Consider the following 26,620-nt stretch of genomic DNA (forward strand, 5'->3'; position numbering starts at 1 on the left):
TGATAAAAAAGATCTATAATAGTTTCTTTTTCTTGACCACAAAGAAACATAATAAAACATAATAGTTTCAATGACTAATTTCTAGGGCAACGCTGTTGCGCAGTAGGTAGTGCTGTCACCTCACAGCAAGGTCACTGGTTCGAACATCGGCTTAGTTGGCGTTTCTGTGTGGAGTTTGCATGTTCTCCCTGTGTTCGCGCGGGTTTCCTCCGGGTGCTTTAGTTTCACAGTACAAAGACATGTGGTACAGTTGAACTAGGTAGGCTAAATTGTCTGTAGTGTATGAGTGTGTGTGGATGTTTCCCAGAGATGGGTTCTGGCTAATAAAGCTGACAAGAAAATGAATAAACGAATGACTTATTTCTTATAACTGTTTATTTTACAAAAATATTTATTTTAGCCAAAATAAAACAAATAAGACTTTCTCCAGAAGAAAAAAATATTATCAGACACACTGTGAAAATTCCCTTGCTCTGTTAAACATAATTTGGGAAATATTTAAAAAAAGAAAAAAATATTCAAAGGGGGGCCAATAATTATGACTTCAACTGTATATGTTTATTAAACATATTAAACTGTATTACATCATAAACTGATTTATCTAACTTATAAATTAGGAGTGCACAATTTTGGAAAAATCTGACGTTGCAATCTTTTGTTTTTCTGCGATATATGTTGTGATTTACTGTTTTGGAAAGAATTTTTGGTCACTTTAATTGAAGGTTCACTTTTCAATCTTTACAAACAATTTTGACTTGCTTTAATAAACTCATAATTTTCATTCATTCATTTTCTTTTCGAATTTGTCTGTTTATTAATCTGCGGAATGAACCGCCAACTTATCCAGCATATGTTTAACGCAGCAGATGCCCTTCCAGGAAGCATTTATACACAAACCATTCACACCCATGCCAACACGGGGGGAACATGCAATCTTTACACAGAAATGCCAACTGACCCAGCTGAGGCTCAAACCAGCAACCTTCTTGCTGTAAGGTAACAGCGCTACCCATTGTGCCACTGAGTTGCCAACTCCTAATTTTCTCCTTATTAATAGCTAGGGATTAGTAGTATGATAGGGATAGTAGTTTAGGGATTACGGGATACAGAATAAGATCATAAAGAAAAGCAGTCAATATCTCAATAACCTATAGCAACTTAGTAAGAATTGGTCCTTAAAGTGTTACCAAATGTACAGCCTTATTAAAATGATTGAAACTTAGTGGTTTTAAAAGGCAATTTTTTTTAAATTGAGCATAAACAGGTTTTTAAAAGGGGCGACACGGGGTGCAGTGGGTAGTGCTGTCGCCTCACAGCAAGAAGGTCGCTGGTTCGAGCTACGACTGGGTCTGTTGGCACTTCAATGTGGAGTTTGCATGTTCTCATCGTGCTGGCATGGCACAAGTCCAAAGACATGCACGCTATAGGTGAATTGGGTTGGCTAAATTGTCTAGTGTCCCTGGTGAAAAAAACAGCTAAAACCAGCTTGACCAGCTAAAAACAGCTAAGACCAGCTGACCAAGCTAAAACCAGCTAAGACTAATCTGACCAACTAAGACCAGCCAAAACCCCTCTAAAACCAGCCTGACACGCTAAAACCAGCTAAGACTAGCTCAACCAGCTGAAACCAGCTAAAACCAGCTTGAACTGCTAAAACCAGCGAAGACCAACCTGACCAACTAAGACCAGCTAAAAGTGGCCAAAACCCCTCTAAAACCAGTCTGACTAGCTAAAACCAGCTAAGAGTAGTTTATTTAGCTAAAACCAGCTAAGACCAGCTTGAACAGCTTAAACCAGCTAAGACCAACCTGACCAACTAAGAACAGCTAAAAAGTGGCCAAAACCCCTCTAAAACCAGCCTGACAAACCAGCCATGATGACCTGGGAAGCCAGCTAAAACCAGCTTGGGTGACCAACTGAGCCTGATAGCTTAGGCTGTTTTTTTCAGTAGGGGTATGTGTGTGAATGAGAGTGAATGTGTGTTTCCCAGTGATGGGTTTTAGCTGGAAGGGTATCTGCTGTGTGAAACATTTGTTGGATAAGTTGGTGGTTCATTCGGCCGTGGCGACCCCTGATTAATAAAGGGACTAAGCCGAAAATGAATAATCCAATGATTAAATGATTTTTCTAAATACTTCTGAAAGTATTTTTTTTTATAAACTAGTAATTAATAATAATTATTATTATTAATAATAGTAGAAATTAATAAACTATGTAATAAACTAGTAATTTAATTCACCTATTTACATTTTTGTGTATATTTATCATCTTATAAACGAATAAAAGTCGTTATCATTTTGCTTTGTCAAATATGAAACGTTCCTAATGTATGTCAAGGATGCGTTTTACTTTTGTTTACGTGCTCAAAACTGTTGCCCATAGCAACCATGGCTGAAATGACAGAGGACAGCAAAAGCGGCACAGACCGAAAACAACTTGTTGAACTTGTGGGCTTAAAGTAAGTGACATAAACTAAAGCACAAAAGCTTACTTACATACAGTTCTAACGTATTCTTGCTGTCATATTTACTAAAACAGTGAAAATAGATTAGGTTTATCTTGGTGAACGAGCCGCCGCATTTTAGCTTAGCTTATCCTTTCAGCAAACAGTTATGTCGTATAGCATTTTGTGTCATATTTTCATAACGTGTTCGTGTTTTCCGCAGTTTAACTTCCAATGCAGCGCTTAATGCAGAGATTGATTTGTTTGATCGATATATTAGTCGACTGGACCTACGGACGTTTGAAACAGTGTGGAAATGGCAGAATTTGTCAACGGAAAAGGTACGTATTTGTGTTTAACGTTAATAAGATAAACAAGTGTGTACAGTTCTAACGTAATGTTCAGTGCTTGGTGAGGTCTTTCATTAATCTGAGGTGAAATATTGTGTTTGTGTAACTGTGTAATATGCTTTAAAGCAGGGGTGTCCAAAACTTTTCTTATAAAGGGCCAAAAAACTTCATTGAGAGCTCTGGGCTGAATATATACCAAACTGCATTAACTTACATTTAATTTGCCAGGGGAAGTTTCTCATTTTTTTCAGTAATATTACAAAAAAGAAAAAAAGAAAATGTTCCACTAAATCATACTTATTATCTAATGCAGTATCGTTTTTACCATTTTTTAAAATGAAAATAGTATAGATTAACAAGAACTTAAGAACTTAACAATTCCATTTATAACACAAATAGTTCAATGCTGAATACACTAGTCGAGCTGCACCTGCCTTTACCTATATGCTTGAAGATGTACATCAAGTGACAGCATTTACATTTTAAAAGTCTGATTCATGTACAACATTTAATTGAATCATTTAATTTCAGCTGCTTTTTTTGTAGCTCAGCAATAAATAAAAGAAACAAAAGATTACATTAAATTCATTATTCAAATTGACGATTTCTGTCAAAGGCATTCACCCCAACTACCAACATTCGCCCTCTCTTTACAGATGGGATGGTTAATTTTGGCATGCGAGTGCTACTTTGGGCATCTCTGCTTTAAAGAATACATTACTGTTTAATTTTTTATCATTCTTTGCAAATCTTTACATACCAGATTCCAGGAAGAAAAGCTAAAGTACGCACCCCAGGGAGACAACAGCTCCTGACATTGGAACAGAAATGTGTTGTTGCCAAAAGCGTTTACAAAAAGATGATTGAAGATTTGAAGATAGCGAAAATCCATTCAGAAAAACAGTTGGACAATTACAAGGTCATTAGTTATGAAACAAAGAACAAGCTAACGAGGCCTACACACAGACATTTTGTATGCTTACACAACTGATTTTCCCCTCTTTAGGCAACTCTGGAAGAAGCTGATATCCACTTGGCGGAGATTAAAAAAGAACGCTCCCATTTTAAACGCAACATTGTTAAAGAGCTGGAAGACAAAAAGAGCATGACAATGAGTGCGGAGAAGGTCATGAGATACATCGAGGACAAAATAAAGGCCAAGGTAAAAGAAAACTTCAGGTTTATATATATTTTTAGAACTCTTGATCACAATGAAATAAGACATTTAAATAAAAATCAGACATTTATGTTCCTCTATTGATTGTCTGTTCACCCCAAAACTCTGATGGTATAAAACATTCATAGAGCTCAGCAAATAAAACTATTTGTATCAAGCATCAGTCAGTCAATCAAACTTGATTGATGTGTGAGAACAAATCTTATTGGCTTTTGCAGAAGCTCAAATTTCATTAGCTATATTTCGTTCCAAAGATGCAAATTAAATTCATGCGCATAACTGGATTATTGCATATAGGACATTCAAATGAAGCATTTCCATCCAAGTTGTCAAAGAAGAACAAAATCATTAATTCCTGATTATCTGGCACCAAATATCAACAGTAAAATGCAATTTGATATGGTAGGAGAAGCTGCGTCAATCTTTTGTTCATTTAATAAATGACTTGCGCCTCAGAAGGCAATGTGCTGACATGCAATGAACGCGTGCTGGCGTTTAAAGGTGTTCTTGACAATTCTGGTGGTGATTAATAATATAATAACACCAATACTGGGGTTTTAAAATGAGCAAAACAACATTTTAGATATTTTACGGTGTGCTCAGCCTGCTGGTTCGTCCATTTAAACACATTATTACCATCACATGATCATTTAAAACAAAATCATGACTTTTTTATTGCGCATACTGGAATTTGTTCGGTGAAAGTGTTTCCATTGTAGTTTATGCTCATATGTTCTTAGCGAATAAAAAGTTTACCCTACTCAGTTATGTACATTTTTTTTGCGCATTTTCAATATTTATGCACATCTTGGCATTTCCATCAACTGTTTTCTTTATGCGCACATCTAAAATCTGCGCAAAAATAGGCAGATGGAAATGTAGCTACTGTAAATTAAACTGGATTGTTATAAACACTTTCCTGATTAATGCATAAACATGTTGGTCTCAGTTCAGATGGATTTTTTTTTTTTTTTTTGATTTTTTATTCATTAACATAGAATTTTAATGGAAGGACAGAAATCTCTCAGATTTAATAAAAAAAAAGCAATTTGTGTATTAATGACAAAACAATCTTTGGAAGGTAATCAGATTGAGTAAACAATGGCAGAAATTACTTTTTTTTAATGATTTATATTACCAAATTTAAAAATCACAACGTAGTATCCAAATCTTTCCAGGACATTTTGATTGAGAAGTTGCACCGAAAAAATTCAGCACTCCTCACACACAAGAAAAAACAGCAAGCCCAGCTCAGACAACAGGAGGAGATGGCTGAGGGTGTGACAGTGTTGGACTTTGAGCTGCTCAAGTTTGAGAACATCAGATTTCGGAAGCAGCTGGATGAGCAAAACCTCAAACAAGTGAATCTCAAACTGCTTGCCGTGAAGACACTGCAGACATTAAATTCTAATAAGGTGAGATTCTCAGTCAGACGTAGATTATGTCTGATGATATTTGCTGATCTAGTATTATGACAGGAATGCATGGATAATTATTGGCATTGAGCTGCTGATCTTAAACTATAAGCGAAGTACTGTCTTGAATTTCCTCAATGTCCCCATTTTGTAGGAGAAGCTTCATATCTTGACCAATGAGTCAGAAATGCTGAGCAGTGACACGGCTTTGCGGATGAAGTTGCTGGTTAAGATTGAGGAGGAGACGGAGCAAGCGGAGGAGGTCAGGATAATTCAATTCTTTAACGTTCCTAAAATTGCAGACCTGGAAATAGACCTTCACTTCCAAAACAAACGTTACACAGTAACAACATGAGCAGAAATTAAAAATAAAGTTTGTCTGAAAGTTTTAAAGTTAAAAGCTTGAAATTAATTGCTGAAATTGCTATGCATAATTGCTCGTTTGCAGTTGCTAGTGTGTTCTGAGAGGTTGCAGTTGCTGTAGTGTTACTAGGTGGCTCGTAGTGTGCTGCAAAGTAGTTGGTATGTAGTTGCTAAGATGGCTTCACATTTTGTAGCATCATTAGCAAGTTGCTGGCATCTTTCTAATACGATTTACCAAGTTATCATCATTTTGCTAGCATGCATGTGCTAAGCAAGAATTTAGCATGGTGTTAACACGGGCCTATCAATAATCAACATGTTTCTAGTATTAATTAGCATGTTACATAAATAAACATATTTCTAGCATGAATTAGCATAAACATATTTCTGCATGTAGTTAACATGCTTCTAACAAGAATTAGCATGTTGCTAGCCTGATTTTACATTTCTACCATGCATTAGCAAGTTGCTATCATTTTTCCAACAAGCTCTATCAAGTTATCTTGTTGGTAACATATCTAGTATTAATTAGCATGTTGCTAACATTTGCCTTACATAAATTAACATATTTCTTGCACGAATTAGCATAAACACATTTCTGCATGTAGTTAACATACTTCTAACAAGAATTAGCATGTTGCTAGCCTGATTTCACATTTCTACCATGCATTAACAAGTTGTTAGCAATTTTCCAACAAGCTCAACCAAGTTATCTTGTTGCTAACATGTATCTAGTATTATTAGCATGCTGCTAACATTTGCCTTACATAAATTATCAGATTCTTAGCATGAATTAGCATGTGCAAATTTCTGCATGTAGTTATGCTTGTAACAAGAACTAGCATGTTGCTTGCCTGATTTTACATTTCTACCATGCATCAGCAAGTTGCTATTTTTTCCAACAAGCTCTACAGAGTTATCTTGTTGCTAATACATCTAGTATTAATTAGCATGTTGCTTACATTTGCCTTACATAAATTAATGTTTCTAGCACGAATTAGCATTAACACATTTCTGCATGTAGTTAACATACTTCTAACCAGAATTGGCATGCTAGCTTGAGTTCACATTTCTACCATGCATTAAGTTGCTTTTAATTTTCCAACAAGTTCTACTAAGTTATCTTGTTGATAACTTATATCTAGTATTAGTTAGCATGTTGCTAACATTTGCCTTACATAAATGAACATTTCTATCATGAACTAGCATTAAAAATTCAGCATGTAATTAACGTTTCTAACAAGAATTACCATGTTGCTAGCCTGTTTTCACATTTCCACATGTATTAACAAGTTGATATAATTTTCCAACAAGTTCTATCAAGTTATCTTGTTGCTAACATGTATCTAGCATTAATTAGCATGTTGCTAACATTTGCCTTAGATAAATGAACATATTTCTGCATGTACTTAATGTTTCTAACAAAATTTGCATGTTGCTAGTCTGATTTCACATTTCTACCATGCATTAGCAAGTTTATATAATTTTTCCAACAAGTTCTACTAACATATTATTAAATATTAATTAGCATGTTGCTAACCCAATTATAACATACTCAGCATCTTGTTAACATGTTTCTAAAGTGAATTCACATATACAGACATGTTAAAAGTGTTAATTTAGCTAACAATTCGTTTTGCTAACATGTTTTAACATTTATTATCAAGCTGCTTATGTGTTTAACAATAAATAACATGTCATTTACATGAAATGCCAATCCACTTGCTATGCATAATACATTATTTTAATAGAAACACTTTTCATACAGTTTATGTACATCATTGTCCTGTAAACATGCCCTAAAAGGCAATTAGATTGGCACTCCACTGACCAAAACCCATAGTATGGATTTTTTTCTTCTTCCCCTGACAGGAGCGACACAAAGCAGAGGCTCTAAACAGGAAGCTGAGGGACCAGTTGGCTGACTTTCACGTACCACATGTCCTCCAATATATCAAACTTAAAGAGTCCCATGGCCAGCTGCAGAAGAGTGTTAGAGAATGGGAACGAAAGGTAGAAATTGCAGAGGTGAGGATTTTGAAGTTTTTATATACATTTTTATTATTTAAATACATGTTTGTTTGTTTGTTTTTAATGTTCAAATTCTTGCATTATTTCCAGATGGCATTAAAAACCTACACAAAATCCTGGGAAAAGCTTCGATTTGCTGCTGGAGCTGGACTAGTTCCTATATAACGTGCAGTAGTAGATGCTAAATGACTATATCTGAATCAATTACAGCAAAAAAAACTCACAACAGTGTATTATTAATGAAAAGGTTTATTAGTTAGTGCTGTGTATATTAAATGCTACATACAGATATTTCAGCATTAATGTCACATCAACCGCCACATGAAGTTTTCTTACTAGCTCATTCACAATCTACAATTTGAAAAAAAGCTAAGGTGAAGTACGTGCGCTCGGAAGCGCAAAAACTTGGAACAGATAACGGGAACTAACACAGCAGGCATGCACGGGTGAAGAGGTCTCAAAACCAGAGAAAAGCCATTAAATGTAACATTTCTCTGTGGTCTTGACACTTCTGCCAAGAATATAGATATTTATATAGACATTTTAAACAATATTAATAAAAAACTTAATATATAAATGTGAAAGCATAAACAAAAAAACACAATATACTTTTCAAATCCGACTGCTCTTTGATTCTTAATGCCTACAGCAACAAAAAAGCCCCTTCATAATTAAAACAAAGAATAGATACCTTAAAGCGAAAATAAAATGGTGCCAAAGGGTTCTACAGTGAAACTAGACACCTCTGCTTAAGGCCAAAGGATCACCATGACCTCTAACCCTGCTGTACAGTACTAGGGAAAACCTAAGTGTGAAAGGGGACGATGTTTCTCAATGGGTAATACTGCATAAGCAACAGAGCTGACAATGTCACTTTGCCACGGGTAAGATCAGGGGTGCCCAAACTCGGTCCTAGAAGGGCCAGTGTAATGCAAAGTTTAGTTTCAACCCCAAACAAACATACCTGGGCCAGCTAATCAAGCTCTTATAGGTGTGGTAAAGCAAGTAGGAGCTAAAATTGGCAGAACGCCGGCCCTCCAAGAGCGAGTTTAGGTACCCCTGGGTAAGATCATGTGAAATTGGGATTGGTGGGGGTACATAAAAACTGACATTTTTTGGGTTCAATTTAATTGTGGCTCATAGAAAGTGGTAGCTTCTTGGAAAAACTAATATTACTCTTGTATGAGTTACATTTACCCTTTAAATAAAATGTAAATACAATTGTAGTAAATGTCAGTACAAAAAAAACAAACATCTAAAATGAACGCACTTGTGAGTATGCAACAAAGAAATATACTAATAGAAACATCTGAATAACGTGCAATTAAGGCCTTAGAGGCCCAAAGTAAGCACTTTCCCTCCTGGATTTTGAGGGAAACTAAAAATGTATCTTAAAGAACTTACAGTCTATAGATTTTATAAAATAATTTGAAGAAGACTGACTGTAATGTTGTGAAAGTACAAATGACTGCAGGCAAGACAGGATGTTGGCAGATTAAGAGATTAATCAAATGGATAAATCTATACAGCAGAGTAAAGATGACACTTTAGGTTACTATACAACAAATACATGAGTCCTGTTAGGTAAAGAGTGGGGCTAGGGGCAAAAAACCTTTATAAAAACGGATCCAACTTTCACACAACCTTAAACACACCATTTACAATCAAAAACTACATCTTAAAAACTGAAAATAATCTTTAAAAGGCAAATCAAAACGTAAATAATTGTATGAACTACACATGAAGAAAAAAATCGTATAAAATTGCGGTGCAGTTTAAGAAAAGACAATACAATATCTAATGACAGGACTGGTAAACAAGTTGCATACATACTAACTATGTACATACAGTAATACAGGAAGCCTTTTCAGGTTTTCAGGCAATTTGTCAGGACAGCTGAACTGATTCTTGTGGTAATATGAACCGTTTGTATACAAGATTGAAGTTTACATTTCTATATAGATTCTATATATTTACGTATAATCTCAGTGAAATGTAGAGACCGTCTGAGGTCGTTATACTTCTGCTGGTTAACAATCTGTCCCATTAGGGTGTGGTACAGTACGATGATGGTTTTTGGTACATACCATTAGTTGCCACAAGGAGGGGAAAGTCAACATTGATATATACAGACAGTTTCGACAGTTCATGACAGCACAACTCCGTCCCCCATTTTGTTTTGTCTTTAGCTGTGGGGCAAACTAAACACACAGTTGGCTGTTGGAGGTTCTCCAAATGTGCATTAAAATGTACTCGTTTTTGAGCAAGGCTAGTGATCGGAGTAGAGTTATTACATAGAGGCACAAAGTAAGCAGTAACTCATCTAGTACTTCAATGCAATACTATAAATGGACAGCTGTTTTTAATGTGAGGGTTCAAGATTGAACAAACTGTTGCAGAACAAATCATTTTTTGTCTTGTGGTATTGAAATCTAAAAGGAGTATTAGCCACTTTTCCACCGTAGGTCTAGTGTGAGCCAGGACTAACCACCGGCCAGGCAGGGGCAATAGCATGATGTGTAATTGTGATCGATTTCTCCTTCATACAATTGCAATCCAAAGTTGTTTCAGTTATTCCTTAACAGGGGGCAGATGTGGTTTAATAGAGACTTAATAGGAGTAGGACTTGTAATCAGAAGGTTGCAGGTTCAATTCCTAGTCCTGCCAAGAGTTGAAGATGGGATAAGTGAATGAACTGTTTTCTTTATCTTCAATATCCAGCTGAGGTGCCCCTGAGCAACTCACCTAACCCCTAATTCAAGGGTGGCCAAACTCGATTCTGTAGGGCTGGTGTCCTGCAGGTTTTAGCTCCAACTTGCCTCAAAACACCTGCAAGGATGTTTCTAGAAAGCCTAGTTAGAGTGTGATTAGCTAGCCCAGGTGTGTCTAATTGGGGTTGGAACTAAACTTAGCAGGATACCGGCCCTCCAGGACCAAGTCTGGGCACCCCTGCCCTAATTGCTCTTTGGGGATTGGAATCAAAAGCTGCCCACTGCTCCAGGTGTATGCTCACTGTAGCTTATAGGTCTCAAACTCGATTCCTGGAGGGTCGCAGCTCTGCAATTTTGCTCCAACCCTAATCAAACACAGCTGATCAAACTAATCAATGTCTTCAAGACTACCAGAGACTATTAAGCAGGTGTGAGTTAGAGGTGGTTGGTGCTAAATTATGAAGACCTGTGGCCCTCCGGGAATTAAATTTGAAACCACTGCTGTAGCCCCTTTCACACATGCAGACTTTTTCTGGAAAATTACCAGCAAAGGAATTTCCAGAAAGGGAACATGTGTAAACTGGCCCTTTTTAAAAATACGAGTAAATTTGTTTTGGCAATTTTCCGGAAAGAGACTCTATGTGAACACAGAAGGAGAATTGCCGGAAAGAGCGTGTTCACGTTTAGAATGTACTGACAGCTTTAAATCTTTCTCCGGACACATTTAGCTGCTGCTTGATAGTCAGTTTACGTTTCTATGACCTTGAGATCTTTGGAAAACAATTATTGATAAAATGCTTGATGAATGATAAACGGCTGAGTTTACCTGCCAACTCTGCGATCAGCTGCGTGCACGAGAAGGAGCACTTCTGTGAGTCAGATTTGAGTAGCCTACAACACAGGTAGACCTTCGTTTTAAAAATGATCTCAAGCTGCAGCACAAACACAAATGTAGGCCACATCTCAATATGCGAAAATTATCCAACATTTCTTTTTATCGAAGTTGCTCACAATGTAAACAAAGCTGTTAAGCTGTTGTTCTGCCGGATGGTAATGTTGGCGAATTTTGTTCCTAGTTATTTGGTCTGTCTCTGGGACAAAAGCAGTTACATGAATGCTAAAGTTTTAAATAAAAGTGAAACCATCAAGAAAGGACTGACCTCCTTCTAGTTTAAGACAAAAGCTCATTTTTGGTTAGAGATGTCAGAATTTACTGGTATTTTGGAATGGATGTGTGTATGGTCCTTTCCGGAACGTCCTTGCCTGTGTGAACAGCACCTGTAAAGTCATTCTGGTAATTTTCCGGATTTTTACTGGTATCACTGTGTGAAAGGGGCTTGTGTGTCATTGGGATAGGTTAAAAGTAGAGGAACAAGTTTGAGTATGGGCAAAACCATAATTGACAAGTCTCATTTCAATTAATCCACATCCAGTCTGCTTTTGAACAAAGGTATTTAGCAGGCCTTAAAAACCTGACTGTTGACCTTGAGAAAGTCCCGAGGTGCCTGATCATACTCGGGAAGGACAACGTAAAGGTGTCTGGCCCTGGCACGCACTAGCACACACACTTTTTTTTGACATTGGAAACTCATCTATTGTGAGCCACATCTGTTCAACAAGTCATGATGCAGGTCAAATACCTTCCGACTGTAGTCACAGTGCTGTATAGAATAGACTTCGTAGATCTATTTCCCAGGATTCAGATATAAACCAACAACTGATAATTCATCTTTAACTTGTTGCCAATCAAACTCATTCAAAGTATGCTGCTTGAGGGATAACTACTTGTGCATATGCACATTTTTCACAAAATGAGGTATCGTGTGGTTACTGGGCCTTGTAAGGATTAAATTGACCAGGGTAGTTTGGTAGGATTGCTAATTCAATTCAAATCTTAGCTAGGGGCAAAAGTTATTGAATGAGAGAGGACACAGGGTAGCCCCCACCTTCAGCTGTGTGCTGGACAGTGTGCTCCTGAAGGGCCCCTAGATCAGCAAAGCGCTCTCCACACCATACACATTTAAACTGAGCATCTCTTGCATGCACACTTTGATGCTTGGCTAGATGTTCACGCTGCTTGAAGCCCTTGTCACAGCTGGCACACTTGTAAGGCTTCTCTCCAGTGTGGACGCGCCTGTGGCGCTGCATCTCTGAGGAATACTTGAAGCGCTTCTCACAGTCCGGACACTTCAGGGGTTTCTCCCGGGATGGGTCGCATCGATGCTGCACAAACTCTGAGGAGGAAAGGAAGCGTCGGTCACACAGCGAGCACTTGAGAGGTTTCTCTGTGCAGTGGGAGTTCTGATGCCGCTGTAGAGTTGTGGCCTTCTTGTAAGCCTTTCCGCACACGTCACACTTGTAGGGCTTGTCTGGATTTGTGGGTGTTGAGGAAGACTCACCACATTTGTGACGAAGCAGCTCCCCGGACTGGCTGAAGCCCTTGCCACACGATGCACACTTGAAGAGGTTGTCCATGCCATGAACATGCTGGTGGTACAACAGATGTGACGGCTGCAGGAAGCCCTTGTCGCACAGGTTGCATTTGAAAGGGCGGTCAGCGGAGGGCTTGTGTGTACGTCGGTGGCGCACCAGGGCGTATTGTTGTTTAAAGCTCATCTGGCAGTCTTCACAGTGGAATGGGCGTTCCTCCGAGTGAGTGCGTTCGTGTTGCCTCAGGTCGGAAGGACGCTTGAATCCCTTCCCACAAGTGGCACAGCGAAATGGCCGAGCACCCTGAGGCTGACACTGGTGATGGAGGAGCTCGGAAGACTCTTTGAAATGCAACTCGCAAAGGTTGCACTTGAACAAGTGCTCGCCCGAGTGGGCATACATGTGACGGACTAGATGGGAGCGATGCTTGAAGCTCTTTTCGCACACTGCGCACTTGAATGGCCGTTCAGAGCTGTGGGTACGCTGGTGGTGGGCTAGATGAGATGACTGGCTGAAGCTTTTGTCGCATGTTTCACATTTAAACGGCTTTTCACCAGTGTGGACACGTTCGTGACGGGTCAGCTCAGATAAGTGACGGAAGCCCTTGGTGCACACTGAACACTTGTAGGGTCTGTCAGGATGTGAAGGCTCAAACGTAGGCTGGCCTGATGTCCCAACAGCAGCGCTGCCACTGGACGATGCTTCATCATTTGATGGCTGCCCTGGGGTAGCCGATGATGAAGTTGGGGTGGCGTTTCCAGAGCCCGGCCGATAGGTTTTTTCACATATAGAGCACTTCATGGGGTTGCCGCTGTTATGTGCATTGTGATGCTGTGCTAATGAAGTTAGCAGGGAGAAGCCCATTTTGCACACTCCACAAACAAAGGGTTTCTGTTCCACCTGCACGCATTGGTGCTCCAACAGGTCGGTGGCTTGGTGGAAGATCTTTAGACACTGCGTGCACTGAAATGAACGGTCTTGGCTTACCATGCACTGGTGCTCATGTGGATTAGCCAAATGGGAGATGTCATGGCCACAAGCACCACATTTATGTCCTCCCTCATTGCCTACATGCAGTGAGGGCTGCTGTGATTGTGCCGGGTGCTGCTGCTGTTGGTTGTGTTGCTGACTGTGGTGCTGCTGCTGTTGTTGTTGCTGCTGCTGTTGTTGCTGCAATGTCGTGTCCGGCTGGAGGACGATGCCATAGACGGTGCAGCCCAGTGCATCTGCCCCTGGTGGGATGGTGTGCACCACTGGAGGCGGGGCAACAGCATGCTGCTGCCACGCCTCCGTCATCCGGGCTCTAGTGTATGGATTCAGCTTTGAGCTGTAGTTGGACCTCTTTCCAGATGAATTCAGGGGGAAGGGATTGCTGGGCTGCCCGCGATGGGAAAGGTGGGGAGGCAGAGAGGAACTTATTTTGACAGCTCTTGTGAGGACGACAAATGGAGAAAAAAGTGAAACGTGTCAACAACACGTTATGGTTTGATTTTAACAAAGAACTGACATGGATGTGAGCCACATCCAAAAGTTTAAAAGGACTTGAGCTTCTTCATCTCCTGTAGAAGGAAGATAAGGGTAAAGATTAGATTAAATGCATTCAACAAAACACTACAGCTCATCACATTGCAGAGCTCTACAAAAAGGAAGTTGAGCCAGTTGTTGGTATCAAAATATGTAATTCAATAATAAGTTGAAAGTTGTCTTTGCACATTATGTCAATTCAAATTTTACAAAGAAAGCCTTATCTAGAACTGGCACACAGTATAAAGCCCCCTTTATATATATATAATAGCCTTTAGTTCAAATAAAATTACTACTGTTTGACTAGTTCTAGGATGGCGTAGTGGGTAGCACTGTCGCCTCACAGCAAGATGGTCGCTCATTTCCGTGTGAAGTTTGCATGTTCTCCCTGTGTTCGCATGGGTTTCCTCCAGGTGCTCCGGTTTCCCCCCACAGTTTCAATGGGTAAGCTTAATTGTCAGTACTAGTAGTGTATGTGTGTGAATGAGAGTGTATGGGACTAAGCCGAAAAGAAAATGAATGAATGAATGAATGAATAATCAGTAAGGGCCTTCCCGGTCCTACTCAAAAAGTAAGCAATAACCAATGAGAGCCAGATATTGCATGCTTGTATAATTGAATGTGTTTGGAGTATTATAATTGTACAAATTCAACTGACTGTCCATATGATTGTCTGATCTCCCGCAGTTGAAGTCCATTTTTTCCACAAGTGAGAACTTTAGCTGGCTGACACAAGTGATCTTTAAAGCTGCTCTGTGCCTGCTTAAAAGTAAATGTAAAAACAATGATATATAACGTCCAGGCAAGTTATGCTTGCTCTTTCAATCCAACAGATCGCTTTGTTGTAAAACTTACAAATATGCAACTTCAGTGTAAAAATGTAAGCCACTTCTGGAAAGTTTCTTTTTTCAGCAAAAAAGCAATAGACTGGGTTTAAATCATAAAGATACAAATAAAAAACCTAACGAGTTATCTCGAAACGACAGCTTAAAATAATACTTGATAGGGCGGACTAATATTCAAATAAGAATTTACCCATGTAGGAGCATCAGTCTAGTTAACACCCCTCGGCTTTTCTGCTGAAAGTTTGCATTACAGAACGTGTTTAAAACACAAAACTGGCCCATTTTAAGAGATATCTGTACACCTGTCCGATAGGCGCGCATGTGTGGCTATGAAAATACCGTGGTACATAAAAATAATTGACGACAGATCCTTGTCCGCTGCTCGGTTGTTTACACAAAATTCGCGCACACATCTTCGCGTTTTTTATCGCGGTGCATAAAAGCCGGTGACAAAATTCAAATGCTAGGCATCACTGATGTTTATACACAACACAAACCCGAATAACTTATAAAACAGGCGGGCTTTACAGTCACCTGAAAGAAAACACAGCTTTGCAAAATGGATAGCGAAATTTGCTAACAGGCTAACTGTAGCTTTGCAACACAAACATCATTCTAAATTATATTCAGAAATGCTTATTACCTTTTCCAGAAGCGAGTTCCACGCATGTTTATTTTTAGGAAGAGACGTTCAATTGAAAATAGAGATTATGGTGTTTCTGAAGGCCGTAAATCCTCTCGCCGATCCGCGGTTTCTAGTAGGCCGCACCCCCTGACCAGTGCCTACAAAAACACATGAAAACCCCGCCGAAGCTCCGGATCTCTCTATGGTTGTTTCGATAAAAATCGGTTACAGGCTTTTCGGGGGTTGCAGCACACTTATAGGAGCTGCCTGGCGAAAAGAGCCCGACACATAGCGGATTTTATTTCGGGCTTATACCGCTGACCACCGAAACCCCCGACAGCCGCACGGGAACCTGAATAACACATAACTGGCATCTTCACAAAACACACCGGAACTTCATGAATATTATTTAAAAATTACTTTTTACAAATACATATTCATACTAAAAACTGAACCGCTACACATTAAATGTGTTTACAATTGTTTTCAGGATTACAGACAAGTAATTTCATATTATAACACTTTTTGGGTAATTGTTGTAAATGACTGGATTTTAGTATGAAAAATAAACGTCAACATTTTGTTCATGTAAACATGCGGTTGTCAAATTATAAGTGTATAGATGCACGAGTGTTTTATATGGGTTCTTGTCATGTTGAAAGCCTTTGTTTTATTTTTTAGCGAAATGCAAAACAGCCGGAACTGTTTGAATCAATCGTTGCTGTAGTGGGACGCTGTGTGATGAGGCACAGTTTGTTTTCAGTGAGAGATCCGAATCATATTCCGAGTCGATTATTTCGACTCAGTTAAAAAAAAACTGGTTCCAAACCGAACAGCAAATAGTATCATTCGTTTAAATCAAACATTATTTAGCAATATAATATGAAAATGTGAATAAATATAGGATTTAGACGATGAACAGAAAATATTACTATTGTTTCGTTTAAGTTTGTATATAAATCTTCCCTATACAACGTATGAACACACTTAAAAAATTCATTTACTAAAGTTTTCACCTTATATATTATACTTGGTTTTCGATTCATTCATCTTCTGCAGAAATTACCAGGCGGCTTCGTTAATATTTGTGATTGAATTGTTCTTGTCGGTTAAACGAATGCAATTGCATAAAAAAAAGATCCGATTCAACGAATCGGTTCTTTAATGAATCCTCAAGTTAGTTGTAAAGGGGCGATAAGACGCAGCGGCGCCATTGAATATTATCGAAAAAAACTTTTCATAATAACAGTATCCTCACGTGTCTGAGATGACATTCTTCTAAAATAAATAGTTTTAAAAGGATTTTTTGCCTCGCCATGATTGTCAATTACAGTAGCAGCAGTTCTGAAGAGGAATCTGGAAGCTCTTCATCACCTTCAGGGAAAAGGCAAAAACTAGACACTGAAACCAGGTTTGGTGCGTTTAATCTTCTATTTCTTGCATTAGATTTATTTTATTTAATATGCAGGGCATTACATTTTGTTTTATACACACAACAACAGTGAAGCTCTGGATCATGGATCTGCTCAAAGAAAAGTGTGTAAATCCAGCCACTTGACGCCTCGTCTGCCTCTTCCTGAGAGTGTAAAGGAGATGTTCAGAGATTCAGAAGAACTGTGGACTGATAAAAGTGAAGAACATGGAGGTCGACTGCGCTCCTTCCAGCACGAGCGAGGAAACTGGGCCACATATGTCTTCTTTCCTTGTAAGCCATTTATATGAATGTCATTTATACTTAGTGTTAATATGAATTTTACTCAAATTCACAAGTGGTTAATGCAGGTGTCAAATGCTTTGAGCTTGTTCTCATTCAACCACTGTCAAAGGTAGTCGAAAACAGTTATGGTTGGGTTACGTTTGCAGAGTAAATGTGTTCAAACAGCAACAAAAGTTCCCTTTTCTCCTTCCACTGACCAAACAAGCAATTTAAAACATCAGTTTATTTTAATTACGAACAAAATGGTAGTTAAAATCAAGTCTGCACGATTTATAGAAAAATTATCGTAAAGAGGTGCCATAAATGACATTTTAAGTTGTCAATTAGGCCTGTCACGATATATTGCACCAAAATATTTTGCGATAAACAATATTATTGTCGTTTTAAGACCATTTTATGCCACTCATTATATAATGCCAGAATGACAATATAGCATTAAAATGCAAGTACAAAACTCTTCCAAAGAACACATACTATTCAATTCTTAAGAATATTATTTATTTATTTATAGTCATTTCAACAATTTAATAACTACGCATTGAAATCATAATATCCTAAACAAATAGATAATAATAAATGTTAACAAAAAAGTGCAATGTAAAAAGCAACAGAGGCTGTGATATCTGCTACCAGATCTATTTTCATTTTCCAGACACCTTAGTGAAAGTATACAATAGGAACTTACAGTAAACACTAGTGTTCTTTAAACAATACTGACACTGATTCAATAGAGATTGAAAGGTTGCGCCATCAACTAACATGTTGCTAGAATTGTTAATTATTTTTTTTAATGTATGGGAGATATACTGTACACTCACCGGCCACTTTATTAGGTACAGCTGTCCAACTGCTCGTTAAGACACATTTCTAATCAGCCAATCACATGGCAGCAACTCAATGCATATAGGCATGTAGACATGGTCAAGACGATTTATTGCAGTACAAACGGAGCATCAGAATGGGGAGGAGAGGTGATTTAAGTGACTTTGAACGTGGCATTGTTGTTGGTATGGACAAGCTGGGCTAAGTTTTTTAGAACTGTTGATCTTCTGGGATTTTCATGCACAACCATCTCTAGGGTTTACAAGATTGTAAACCATCTCTAGGATTAATAGAAGATTGGAAAAACATTGCCAGCTCTGATGAGTCTCGTCTGCTATGACATTCGGATGGTGGGGTTACAATTTGCCATCAATAACATGAAAGCATGGATCCATCCTGCTTTGTATCAACAATTCAGGCTGGTGGTGATGGTGTAATGCTGTGGGGCATATTTTCTTGGCACACTTTGAGCCCATTAGTACCAATTAAGCATCACGTCAAATCGTGTCACAGCTTACTTGAGTATTTTTGCTGACCATGTCCATCCCTTCTTGACCACTGTGTACCCATCTTTTGATGGCTACTTCCAGCAAGATAACCTGCCATAAACTGTTATGGTGTATATCATAAAGCGCAAATCGTCTCAGACTGGTTTCTTGAACATGACAAGAAAGGTAACTGTATTCAAATGGCCTCCACAGTCACCAGATCCGAATCCAATAGAGCACCTTTGGTATGTGGTGGAATGGGAGATTCGCATCATGGATGTGCAGCCGACAAATCTGCAGCAACTGCGTGATGCTATCATGTCAATATGGACCAAAATCTCTAAGGAATATTTCCAGTACCTTGTTAAATCTACGCCATAAAGGATTAAGGTAGTTATGAAGGCAAAAGGAGGTCCAACCCATTACTAGTAAGGTGTACCTAATAAAGTGGCCAGTGAGTGTATATTGTATGTCTAAGAATGATTGAGGTCATGTCCATGTGTTGTGCGATAAGTAGATATATTTATTATTGTGACATGCCTAGTGCCAAGCATTTGTGTGTTGCATGCATAGGTTGTTAATCTAAGTTTGACCAATCACATGGAACATTATGATCTTTATACCCTCTCTCTGCAGTTGCTGCTATTATGCTATTGGCTAGAATGGCCCAGAGGTGAACCCAGTTTGTCAGAGCATAGATCTAAAAATAAATACTAATAGCAAGAGTAAAGACAAGAATATCTGCAAAGGGTTAAGTCATTCATATCATTATAAAGTCTAAATGTTTGCACCTTGATATAGTTTATAATTTTATTTATAATTAAATCCTGGAATATGTATTCTGTTTATTTTAGTATGTTTATTACATGCATATATGATTTATGTCGCAGGAAATAACTTTACTTTGTGATTTTTAAATGGACATTCACACCTTGTTCACTAATAAGCCACATACTTACAACGGTTTGTTTATTCAGTAGTAGTGGATACCGAATGTAAAAAATGATGTAGACTGTTGTTATAAAAATCCAAATACAAGGGACACAGAAAACGGGCCTTAACACCCTTCCTGCCTAAATTTCAGATGATCCTGAGGAGGCCTTTCTGGAAGTGCTCAATAAAATGATGGCAGCTGCAGAAGCTCACGACATCCCTCTGACAGTTTCTGAAGAGTTTCACCTCAGTCTCTCAAAGACCGTGGTCCTGCGCCATCACTGGATTCAACCATTTGTCCAGTCTATTCGGACCAGTCTGACACACTTCCAGAAGTCAGTTTGAAATATTCAAATCCTCATATTTTCATTTGACCATATATCAGTGTTTCTCAACCACATTTCTGGAAGACCACCAGCACTGCATGTTTTGGATGTCTCCTTTGTCTGTCACACCCATTATAGGTTTTTCATTCTCTGCCAATGAGCTAATGAATCAGGTGTTTGGTTAGGGAGACATGGGCTGTTTCTCAATTCCAAGAATGCAGAGAACGCATCCGTTTAACGGAGGCCAGCTAGTGAAGTTCTGTGCAGGTAAATCTCTCTCCTCTGACTTCAAAACGTGCTCTAGCGACAGACGCTAGAGGCTATAGTCTTTAGCCTCCTTGGTAGAGCAACCGACTCCCATGCGGAGGGTCGCCGGTTTGATCCCAGCTCGGAGTGGGTTGGGTTATGTAGGACCGACGGGTTATACCTGTGTTCTCGTGTAAACTGTTTTTACCTGGTTACCTCAGAAGAATGAACTCGGGAGATGGCGATAAGGGAGAAAGCATCCTGTGAGAAATGAGATGCATTCTTCTGAGACTTCTTGAGTGAGTTTTGCCCTCAAGTCTGCATCGCAGCATCCTCGATGTCAAGAACACATCCGGGAACTTTTATGCAATCTCTGTTTGTGAGTTTTGGATTTCAACTTTGGCGGTTGACGTTACATGAGAATACAAGAATGCTGAAGAAAGCACATTGAGAAAAAGCCATGGGCAGAGCTGGTGGTCTGCCATGGAACGTGGTTGAGAAACACGTCATGTACATCAATACATCATGTTCCTGCTATCTGAATGTACTCTCTCCACAGGTTTTACTGTGTGGCCTATAAACTGAAGGTGTATTCTAATGCTGAAAAGACGAGGTATTTCATTACTACTTAAGGCTCATTCGCACCAAGGATGATAGACGTAATGTTTTAATACTTGTCCTAAATGTATTAAAGTGGATAAGTTCACACCACAGAGGAATTATATTGATGTGATAATATTCAGAATAATTGTTTTCATTTGTGGATTGAAAAAAACAACAACTGTAATCTACTATCCCCGCACTAAAGCCACTTTTCCACAGCAGTTTAGTGGGATTATCGCTGTAGTTGCACAGCCTCCACTGCTGTGATATCATCCAGATCTAAACAAACGCATGACACACACCAACCCACAACACAGAGGCAATGGATGCTACCAATGAATGCTTGCATGATTTGCTTTTTGAAGGTTCTTATCGTGATCCTGTTTTACTTGTTATAGCACATAATTTGATTAACGTCATTGCCTCACTGCGCTATCCACATTTCCTCCGCAGTTTCATTTTTAATTTGTTGACTTTAACTGCAGTTTAGCACTTTCACTTTCATTCAGGAATATTTCATTCATGCCTCTGTGACAAACGAGATTTTGGATGTATGAACTGCTGGAAGAGTGTTGTTTTAATGAATTTTGATACCGCACGTGGAATGGGAGAAAAAATACCTCCGCATTTCATGGTGTATGTGTTTGTGGTCCTTCAATGACCTGGTAAGTGCAAAGAATAGTGTCAAACAGCCCTGTGTGTGTGTGTGTGTGTGTGTGTGTGTGTGTGTGGACTATCCTGTCGCAAAACGCGGTAAAAAATCCTACGCAACAATAATAGTTTGATTGCGGAGTTCACATGTCTACTGCACTTCAATAATGCGGCTAAAATCGGCATACTCCACATGTACGTAATTGGCATGCTGTCCCGGGAGAGAGGCCTGAGCTCGTTATCCCCTCGAGCCCGGGGCTCCCTCCCGTTAGAAGGGCAAGAGGGGAGTTTGTGCTCATGTAGGCCTCGATAACTCCCCTGCTTGTCTCTGTGTAAGAAGGGTAAACTATGGTTGTCTTGGGTGGTAATTTGTTTTAGTCGATTAGCTATGGTTTAGTTTTTGGACGGTGGGAGGAAATCGGGGAACCTGGGGGAAACCCACGCAAACATGGGGAGAATATGGAAACTCCGCTCAGAAACACCAACAAGCCTGATAGGCGGTTGAACCAGCGGTGTTCTTGCTGTGAGGCAACAGTGCTAGTCATTGGGCCACCGTGTTGCCCTATCGAAAAAAAGGGGAGGATGTAGGGGTGGAAGAGGGGGAAGCTTCAAGACGAAGATAACTGGAGTGAAAAACTTTGGTTATTTATAATCCTTCCGTAATCAGATTACAGAGCTAATGAGGTGCTAACCATGTTTATCATAAGCACGTGATCCTCTCGAAGTTTGTTTATAAATAAACCACACTTCGATTTCTGTTAAATTCAATTATAACCTTAATCAGATCAATGAGTATGTTAACATGGACACCAATAATACGATTTTAATGTGACTTAAGACAATCCTCTGATTAAGAGTCTACCATGTAAACTGTGACTTTTGATTAATTTAATCCTATTAAGTTCATTATCGAACTAAACAGAAATCAGATTGAGACATGTGGAGTATTATTTGAGTCGCATTATTGCAGTGCAGTACAGACATGTAAACACCTTAATCAAACTATTACTGTCATGGTAGGATTTTCCTGCATTTTCCGACAGTATAGTCAAAACACACACGGCTGTTTGACACTTCTCTGCACCTACAGAGGCATTAAAGGACCACAGACACACAAAATGCTGATTTTTGTTTTTCCATTCAGCATGCGGTATCAAATTTCATTATAACAACACTCTTCCAGCAGTTCATACTCGCATCCAATATCTCGTTTGTCACTAGGACATGAATGAAATGTTCCTGAATGAAAGTGAAAGCACCGAACTGCAGTTAAAGTCAACAAATTAAAAATGAAACCCCTGAAATGACACAAAACTCAGGAGGAAATGTGGATAGTGTGGTGACACAATGACGTTAATCAATCTATGTGCTTTATTATGTAAAACGTAGGGATGTAACGGTATCAGAATTTCACGGTACGGTAATACCTCGGTATGAATGTCGCGGTACGGTATTTATTGAATCATTTACAGGAAAAAACAAAACTTATGAAAATACTCCAAAAAAGTGCCAAAAGTGTCAATGACATACAAATTAGCCATCTATCTGTAAGCTTTGAAACAGGAACTTCAATTTTAATAACAAAAAATTATTAAACCATGTAAAAAAATAAAGTTTCAATTTAGTATTGTTGAAAACTCATCACATTCAACATTTAATCACACTCAGCCCATCTACCCAGATGAGAGCTCTGCTAGTCGGACTTCTCATCAAGCATCTCCCGCTGGATCTAATCTCACTATATTTATTAAACGGGATATTTCATTTATCTTGTTGTCTTTATCTAACGACATATTCCCTGACTTTGGGCATTGGAATCTATTACTTGTTCTCAGGTAACGTGTTTTGGCTGAGCGCAAAGATAAGTTAATGATTAATGTAAGCACGTACATTCTGTATATTGACTGATCGCTTGCCTTTATTTCCTATAATGTATAAACTTATTGTATATTATACTTTTAAAATGGCCATTATCGATTCTTAAAACTGATACTCAGCAAAAGAGAGGCTGTGTTTCGTATTTTCACTGAAATTGAAAGGAGGCAGTTGTTATCGGCTCCGTTTTGTTATAAATATCCACACAGTGAAGATGACGCTCATCTTATGCAGCACGGCGCCTCAACATTTCTGCTGTCTAAGCTGCTAATATTAAAATGAAAATAGGCAGTTCCTTAAATCATGTTTACATTTTATTGTTGAGAAAGTGAAACAACGAAGCCAGGGTGATGTGAATGAAGTTATAAAGTACACTGTTCCCTTTGAAGATTTACCCGTGTCCTCGGTATAATCTGCTTTTCCATATCAAACTGAGAAGAAGAGACTGCAGCCTTGATCAAACTTGCGAAGTCTGAACTTACACGGAGATAATGCAGGACTGAACTGTGCGTGTAAGAGTTTTCCAGCTCTTTTCATCCCCGCTTCTAGCAGCACACTCCATTTCCGCATTACTGGATCTTTAGCAACAACAGACCGCAAGGGATGATGGTCAAGCATGGGCTGATGGCAATTGTAGTTTTCGTTACCTCCCGTTCGCTTCATTCGCCTGAGCAAATTTTCTCAGAAGACCTATAGTTTTACCGAGTCATGCGACTTCGGTAATATCGAAAAAAATTAATATTGCGGTATGACGGTATTTACAATACCGTTACATCCCTAGTAAAACGGGATCATGAAAGGAACATTCAAAAAGCAACTCAAGTAAACACCTTAATCATGTTATTGTCTTACTCAGATTAGGGCAAATAATTCGATTACTGATGTCCATGTAAACACTCATTGACAATCATAGTGACGATTCTTTCAGACCAATCAGTGATCAGCAGTGTGCATGCGTCACATTTTGGTAATTGTATGGCTTCCTTGAAACCTCACTGCAAAAAGTACAAAGTATAGAACACAGTGGAAATGAGTCAATCAATGAGCCACGCACATCAATGCAGTGCAAAAGCATCTTAAGGGTGAGTTCACACCTGCCACATTGGGTGTGATTGCTGTTAACGTGAATAAGTGTAAATGCCGCCATCCAAATAAAGAAGTGAAGTGAGACCTGAGGAGAAAAAGAAAGGTTTCCAAAGAAATGAACTGTGACCGCAAGATTGACCAAAGATATGTATTCTAAACAAACCAAAAACAGGACATGATGACACAAGATTCAACCATACAAACCACAGTATGCTAGTTTATTTTTTTTTGTATTGCAATGTTGTTCAATAAGAACAAAGCTACAAAAACAAACCTGCAGCATGGCCTTTATAATAAACAGTGTCTTCATTTGTGTGAATGAGCCTTTAGGCTTAACTAGGATATGTGTTATTCATTTATTTACTTCAATCAATGATATTTTATTGTTGACGCAGGACTTTTCTTGGGATGGAAGTCTCCACTGGAACGCCTCACTTGCTTGAGCTTAGCAAAATAGTGGATGAAACCATGAAAGAATTCAACCTTAGCACCTTTTATGAGGTTAACATTTGACATCCTCACCACATTTGTAATGTTTAAATATAATCGGTTGTCATATAACACTTTTATCTGCCCATTCTAGGATCCTTCTTTCCACATAAGTCTCGCTTGGTGTGTGGGGGATCAAACGGAAAGGTTGAAAAAGGCATGTTTATTAGAATTGCAGGTAGGAGCCCGGACACACTCCTGTACCACAACCTAAACAAGCACATGTATTGATGAAAGTCAAAGGTTATGGCTGTTTTTTATGTAGCTTTCTGAACTAATACAACTTTTGATTGAACTTTGTTGCAGGGTCTTATTGACGCTCATGAAGATGGGCCATTCCATGCAAGGCTAAACTGCAACGAGCTTCGCTGCAAGACAGGAAATAAAGTCTTTGTTTTTCCCCTCCAATGATCCTAACACTACCGATGCTTAGTCAGACATGAAATATAAAAATGTTAAAGAGGTATTTGCAACTTTCATTTCTTAATCTAGGGTTTTCCCCCCTTAGAATTACAAATTTAAAAACAAAATCTTAATATAAGTTTACCACACATTTTTTATATACTTTATTTTTATTTCTCTGTTTTTTAAGGGGAAAAAAACAAGGGAAAAAATACAAATAGTAGATTAAAATAAATAAATAACACAACAAAACACCAGAACTTAATTGAACAGTTGACAGGTCACATATTGCCTTACAGGTCACATGAACAAATACATATATAAATCAGATTACACTCTGTAAAGACATAAGTACAATCCATTTCTCCCAATATTGCAGGTATTTGTCCATTTGTAGTTTTAAAGAAAAAGTCATCCTCTCCATATTTTGAACATTAGATATGATATCCAACCACTCAGATTTTGTAGGGGGTTCCAGTTGTAGCCACTTTCGAGTCACAGTTTTCTTACTGGTTGCTAGGAGTATTTTTAACAAATACTTTTCTTTTACCGTTAAGTTGGCTGCAATATTTCCCAGATAAATTGCTGTAAAAGAAAGATCCACATCATCACCAAAAATATTATGTATTACTTGCATTACGTCCTTCAAATATGACTGAATGGCTTGGAAACTCCAAAATATGTGAAAGTGGTTTGCCAAGTCTTCTCCACATTTCCTCCAGCACTGCCCCCTGTCCTTCTCCTGCGTTTGCCTGTATGTTAATTTGGGGGTTATAAAGTATCTGGTAAGATTCTTCCAGCAAAAATCTATCCACATACCAGAATTGGAAGAGGTGGCCTGAACTGAGCAGATATTCAACCAATCTTCCTCTGAGATAACTAGGTTGGATTCTCTCTCCCATTTTAGTCTGATGTAATTTGTTGATTCTTCCTTGGGCGATCGATGGCAGAATACAGTTTTGAACCAAGTCTTCTATTGTCTTTGTTCTTGTAGATGTCAATAACTAAGTCAATTAAACTGGGGGGATGGTTCTCCGAGCATCTAATCTCGCTATTAAAATAGGTCCT

The 26,620-nt window shown here is 38.6% G+C and overlaps 3 protein-coding genes across 9 annotated transcripts; 2 read left to right on the forward strand and 1 right to left on the reverse strand.

The window, feature by feature from the left end:
- Nucleotides 1-2,378: 2,378 nt before the first annotated feature.
- On the forward strand, nucleotides 2,379-7,998 carry cfap263 (cilia and flagella associated protein 263). Its single transcript, NM_001006061.1, is given in 8 exon segments — nucleotides 2,379-2,458; nucleotides 2,667-2,784; nucleotides 3,557-3,712; nucleotides 3,800-3,955; nucleotides 5,149-5,385; nucleotides 5,540-5,647; nucleotides 7,621-7,776; nucleotides 7,870-7,998. Coding segments are annotated over 8 exon segments (1,077 nt in total). The 5' UTR covers nucleotides 2,379-2,387; the 3' UTR covers nucleotides 7,945-7,998.
- Nucleotides 7,999-8,012: 14 nt separating this feature from the next.
- Nucleotides 8,013-16,283, reverse strand: znf319b (zinc finger protein 319b). Of its 4 annotated transcripts, none has more exons than XM_073942944.1 (3): nucleotides 15,933-16,283; nucleotides 15,103-15,206; nucleotides 8,013-14,479 (listed from the first exon to the last, which is right to left on the reverse strand). In XM_073942944.1, the coding sequence occupies exon 3, from the start codon at nucleotides 14,214-14,216 to the stop codon at nucleotides 12,402-12,404; it is 1,815 nt and encodes a 604-aa protein (XP_073799045.1). In that variant the 5' UTR covers nucleotides 14,217-14,479; nucleotides 15,103-15,206; nucleotides 15,933-16,283; the 3' UTR covers nucleotides 8,013-12,401. The 4 variants fall into 4 exon arrangements, with proteins under 4 accessions (XP_073799045.1, XP_073799047.1, XP_073799046.1 ...); XM_073942946.1 differs by lacking the exon at nucleotides 15,933-16,283 and adding an exon at nucleotides 15,300-15,740 and having other exon boundaries at nucleotides 15,103-15,203; XM_073942945.1 differs by lacking the exon at nucleotides 15,933-16,283 and adding an exon at nucleotides 15,300-15,706.
- An 810-nt stretch (nucleotides 16,284-17,093) lies between these two features.
- Nucleotides 17,094-26,521, forward strand: usb1 (U6 snRNA biogenesis 1). Of its 4 annotated transcripts, none has more exons than XM_009297899.3 (7): nucleotides 17,094-17,330; nucleotides 17,417-17,619; nucleotides 20,026-20,209; nucleotides 21,006-21,059; nucleotides 25,057-25,162; nucleotides 25,245-25,328; nucleotides 25,457-26,521. In XM_009297899.3, exons 2-7 carry the CDS (start codon nucleotides 17,508-17,510, stop codon nucleotides 25,559-25,561), a joined length of 645 nt encoding a protein of 214 aa, XP_009296174.1. In that variant the 5' UTR covers nucleotides 17,094-17,330; nucleotides 17,417-17,507; the 3' UTR covers nucleotides 25,562-26,521. The 4 variants fall into 4 exon arrangements, with proteins under 4 accessions (XP_009296174.1, XP_009296173.1, NP_001003460.1 ...); XM_009297898.4 differs by having other exon boundaries at nucleotides 17,094-17,325; nucleotides 17,411-17,619; NM_001003460.1 differs by having other exon boundaries at nucleotides 17,115-17,325; nucleotides 25,457-26,520.
- Nucleotides 26,522-26,620: the final 99 nt, after the last annotated feature.

The sequence above is a fragment of the Danio rerio genome, chromosome 25 (genome assembly GCF_049306965.1).
Source record: "Danio rerio strain Tuebingen ecotype United States chromosome 25, GRCz12tu, whole genome shotgun sequence".
Lineage (NCBI taxonomy): Eukaryota > Metazoa > Chordata > Actinopteri > Cypriniformes > Danionidae > Danio > Danio rerio.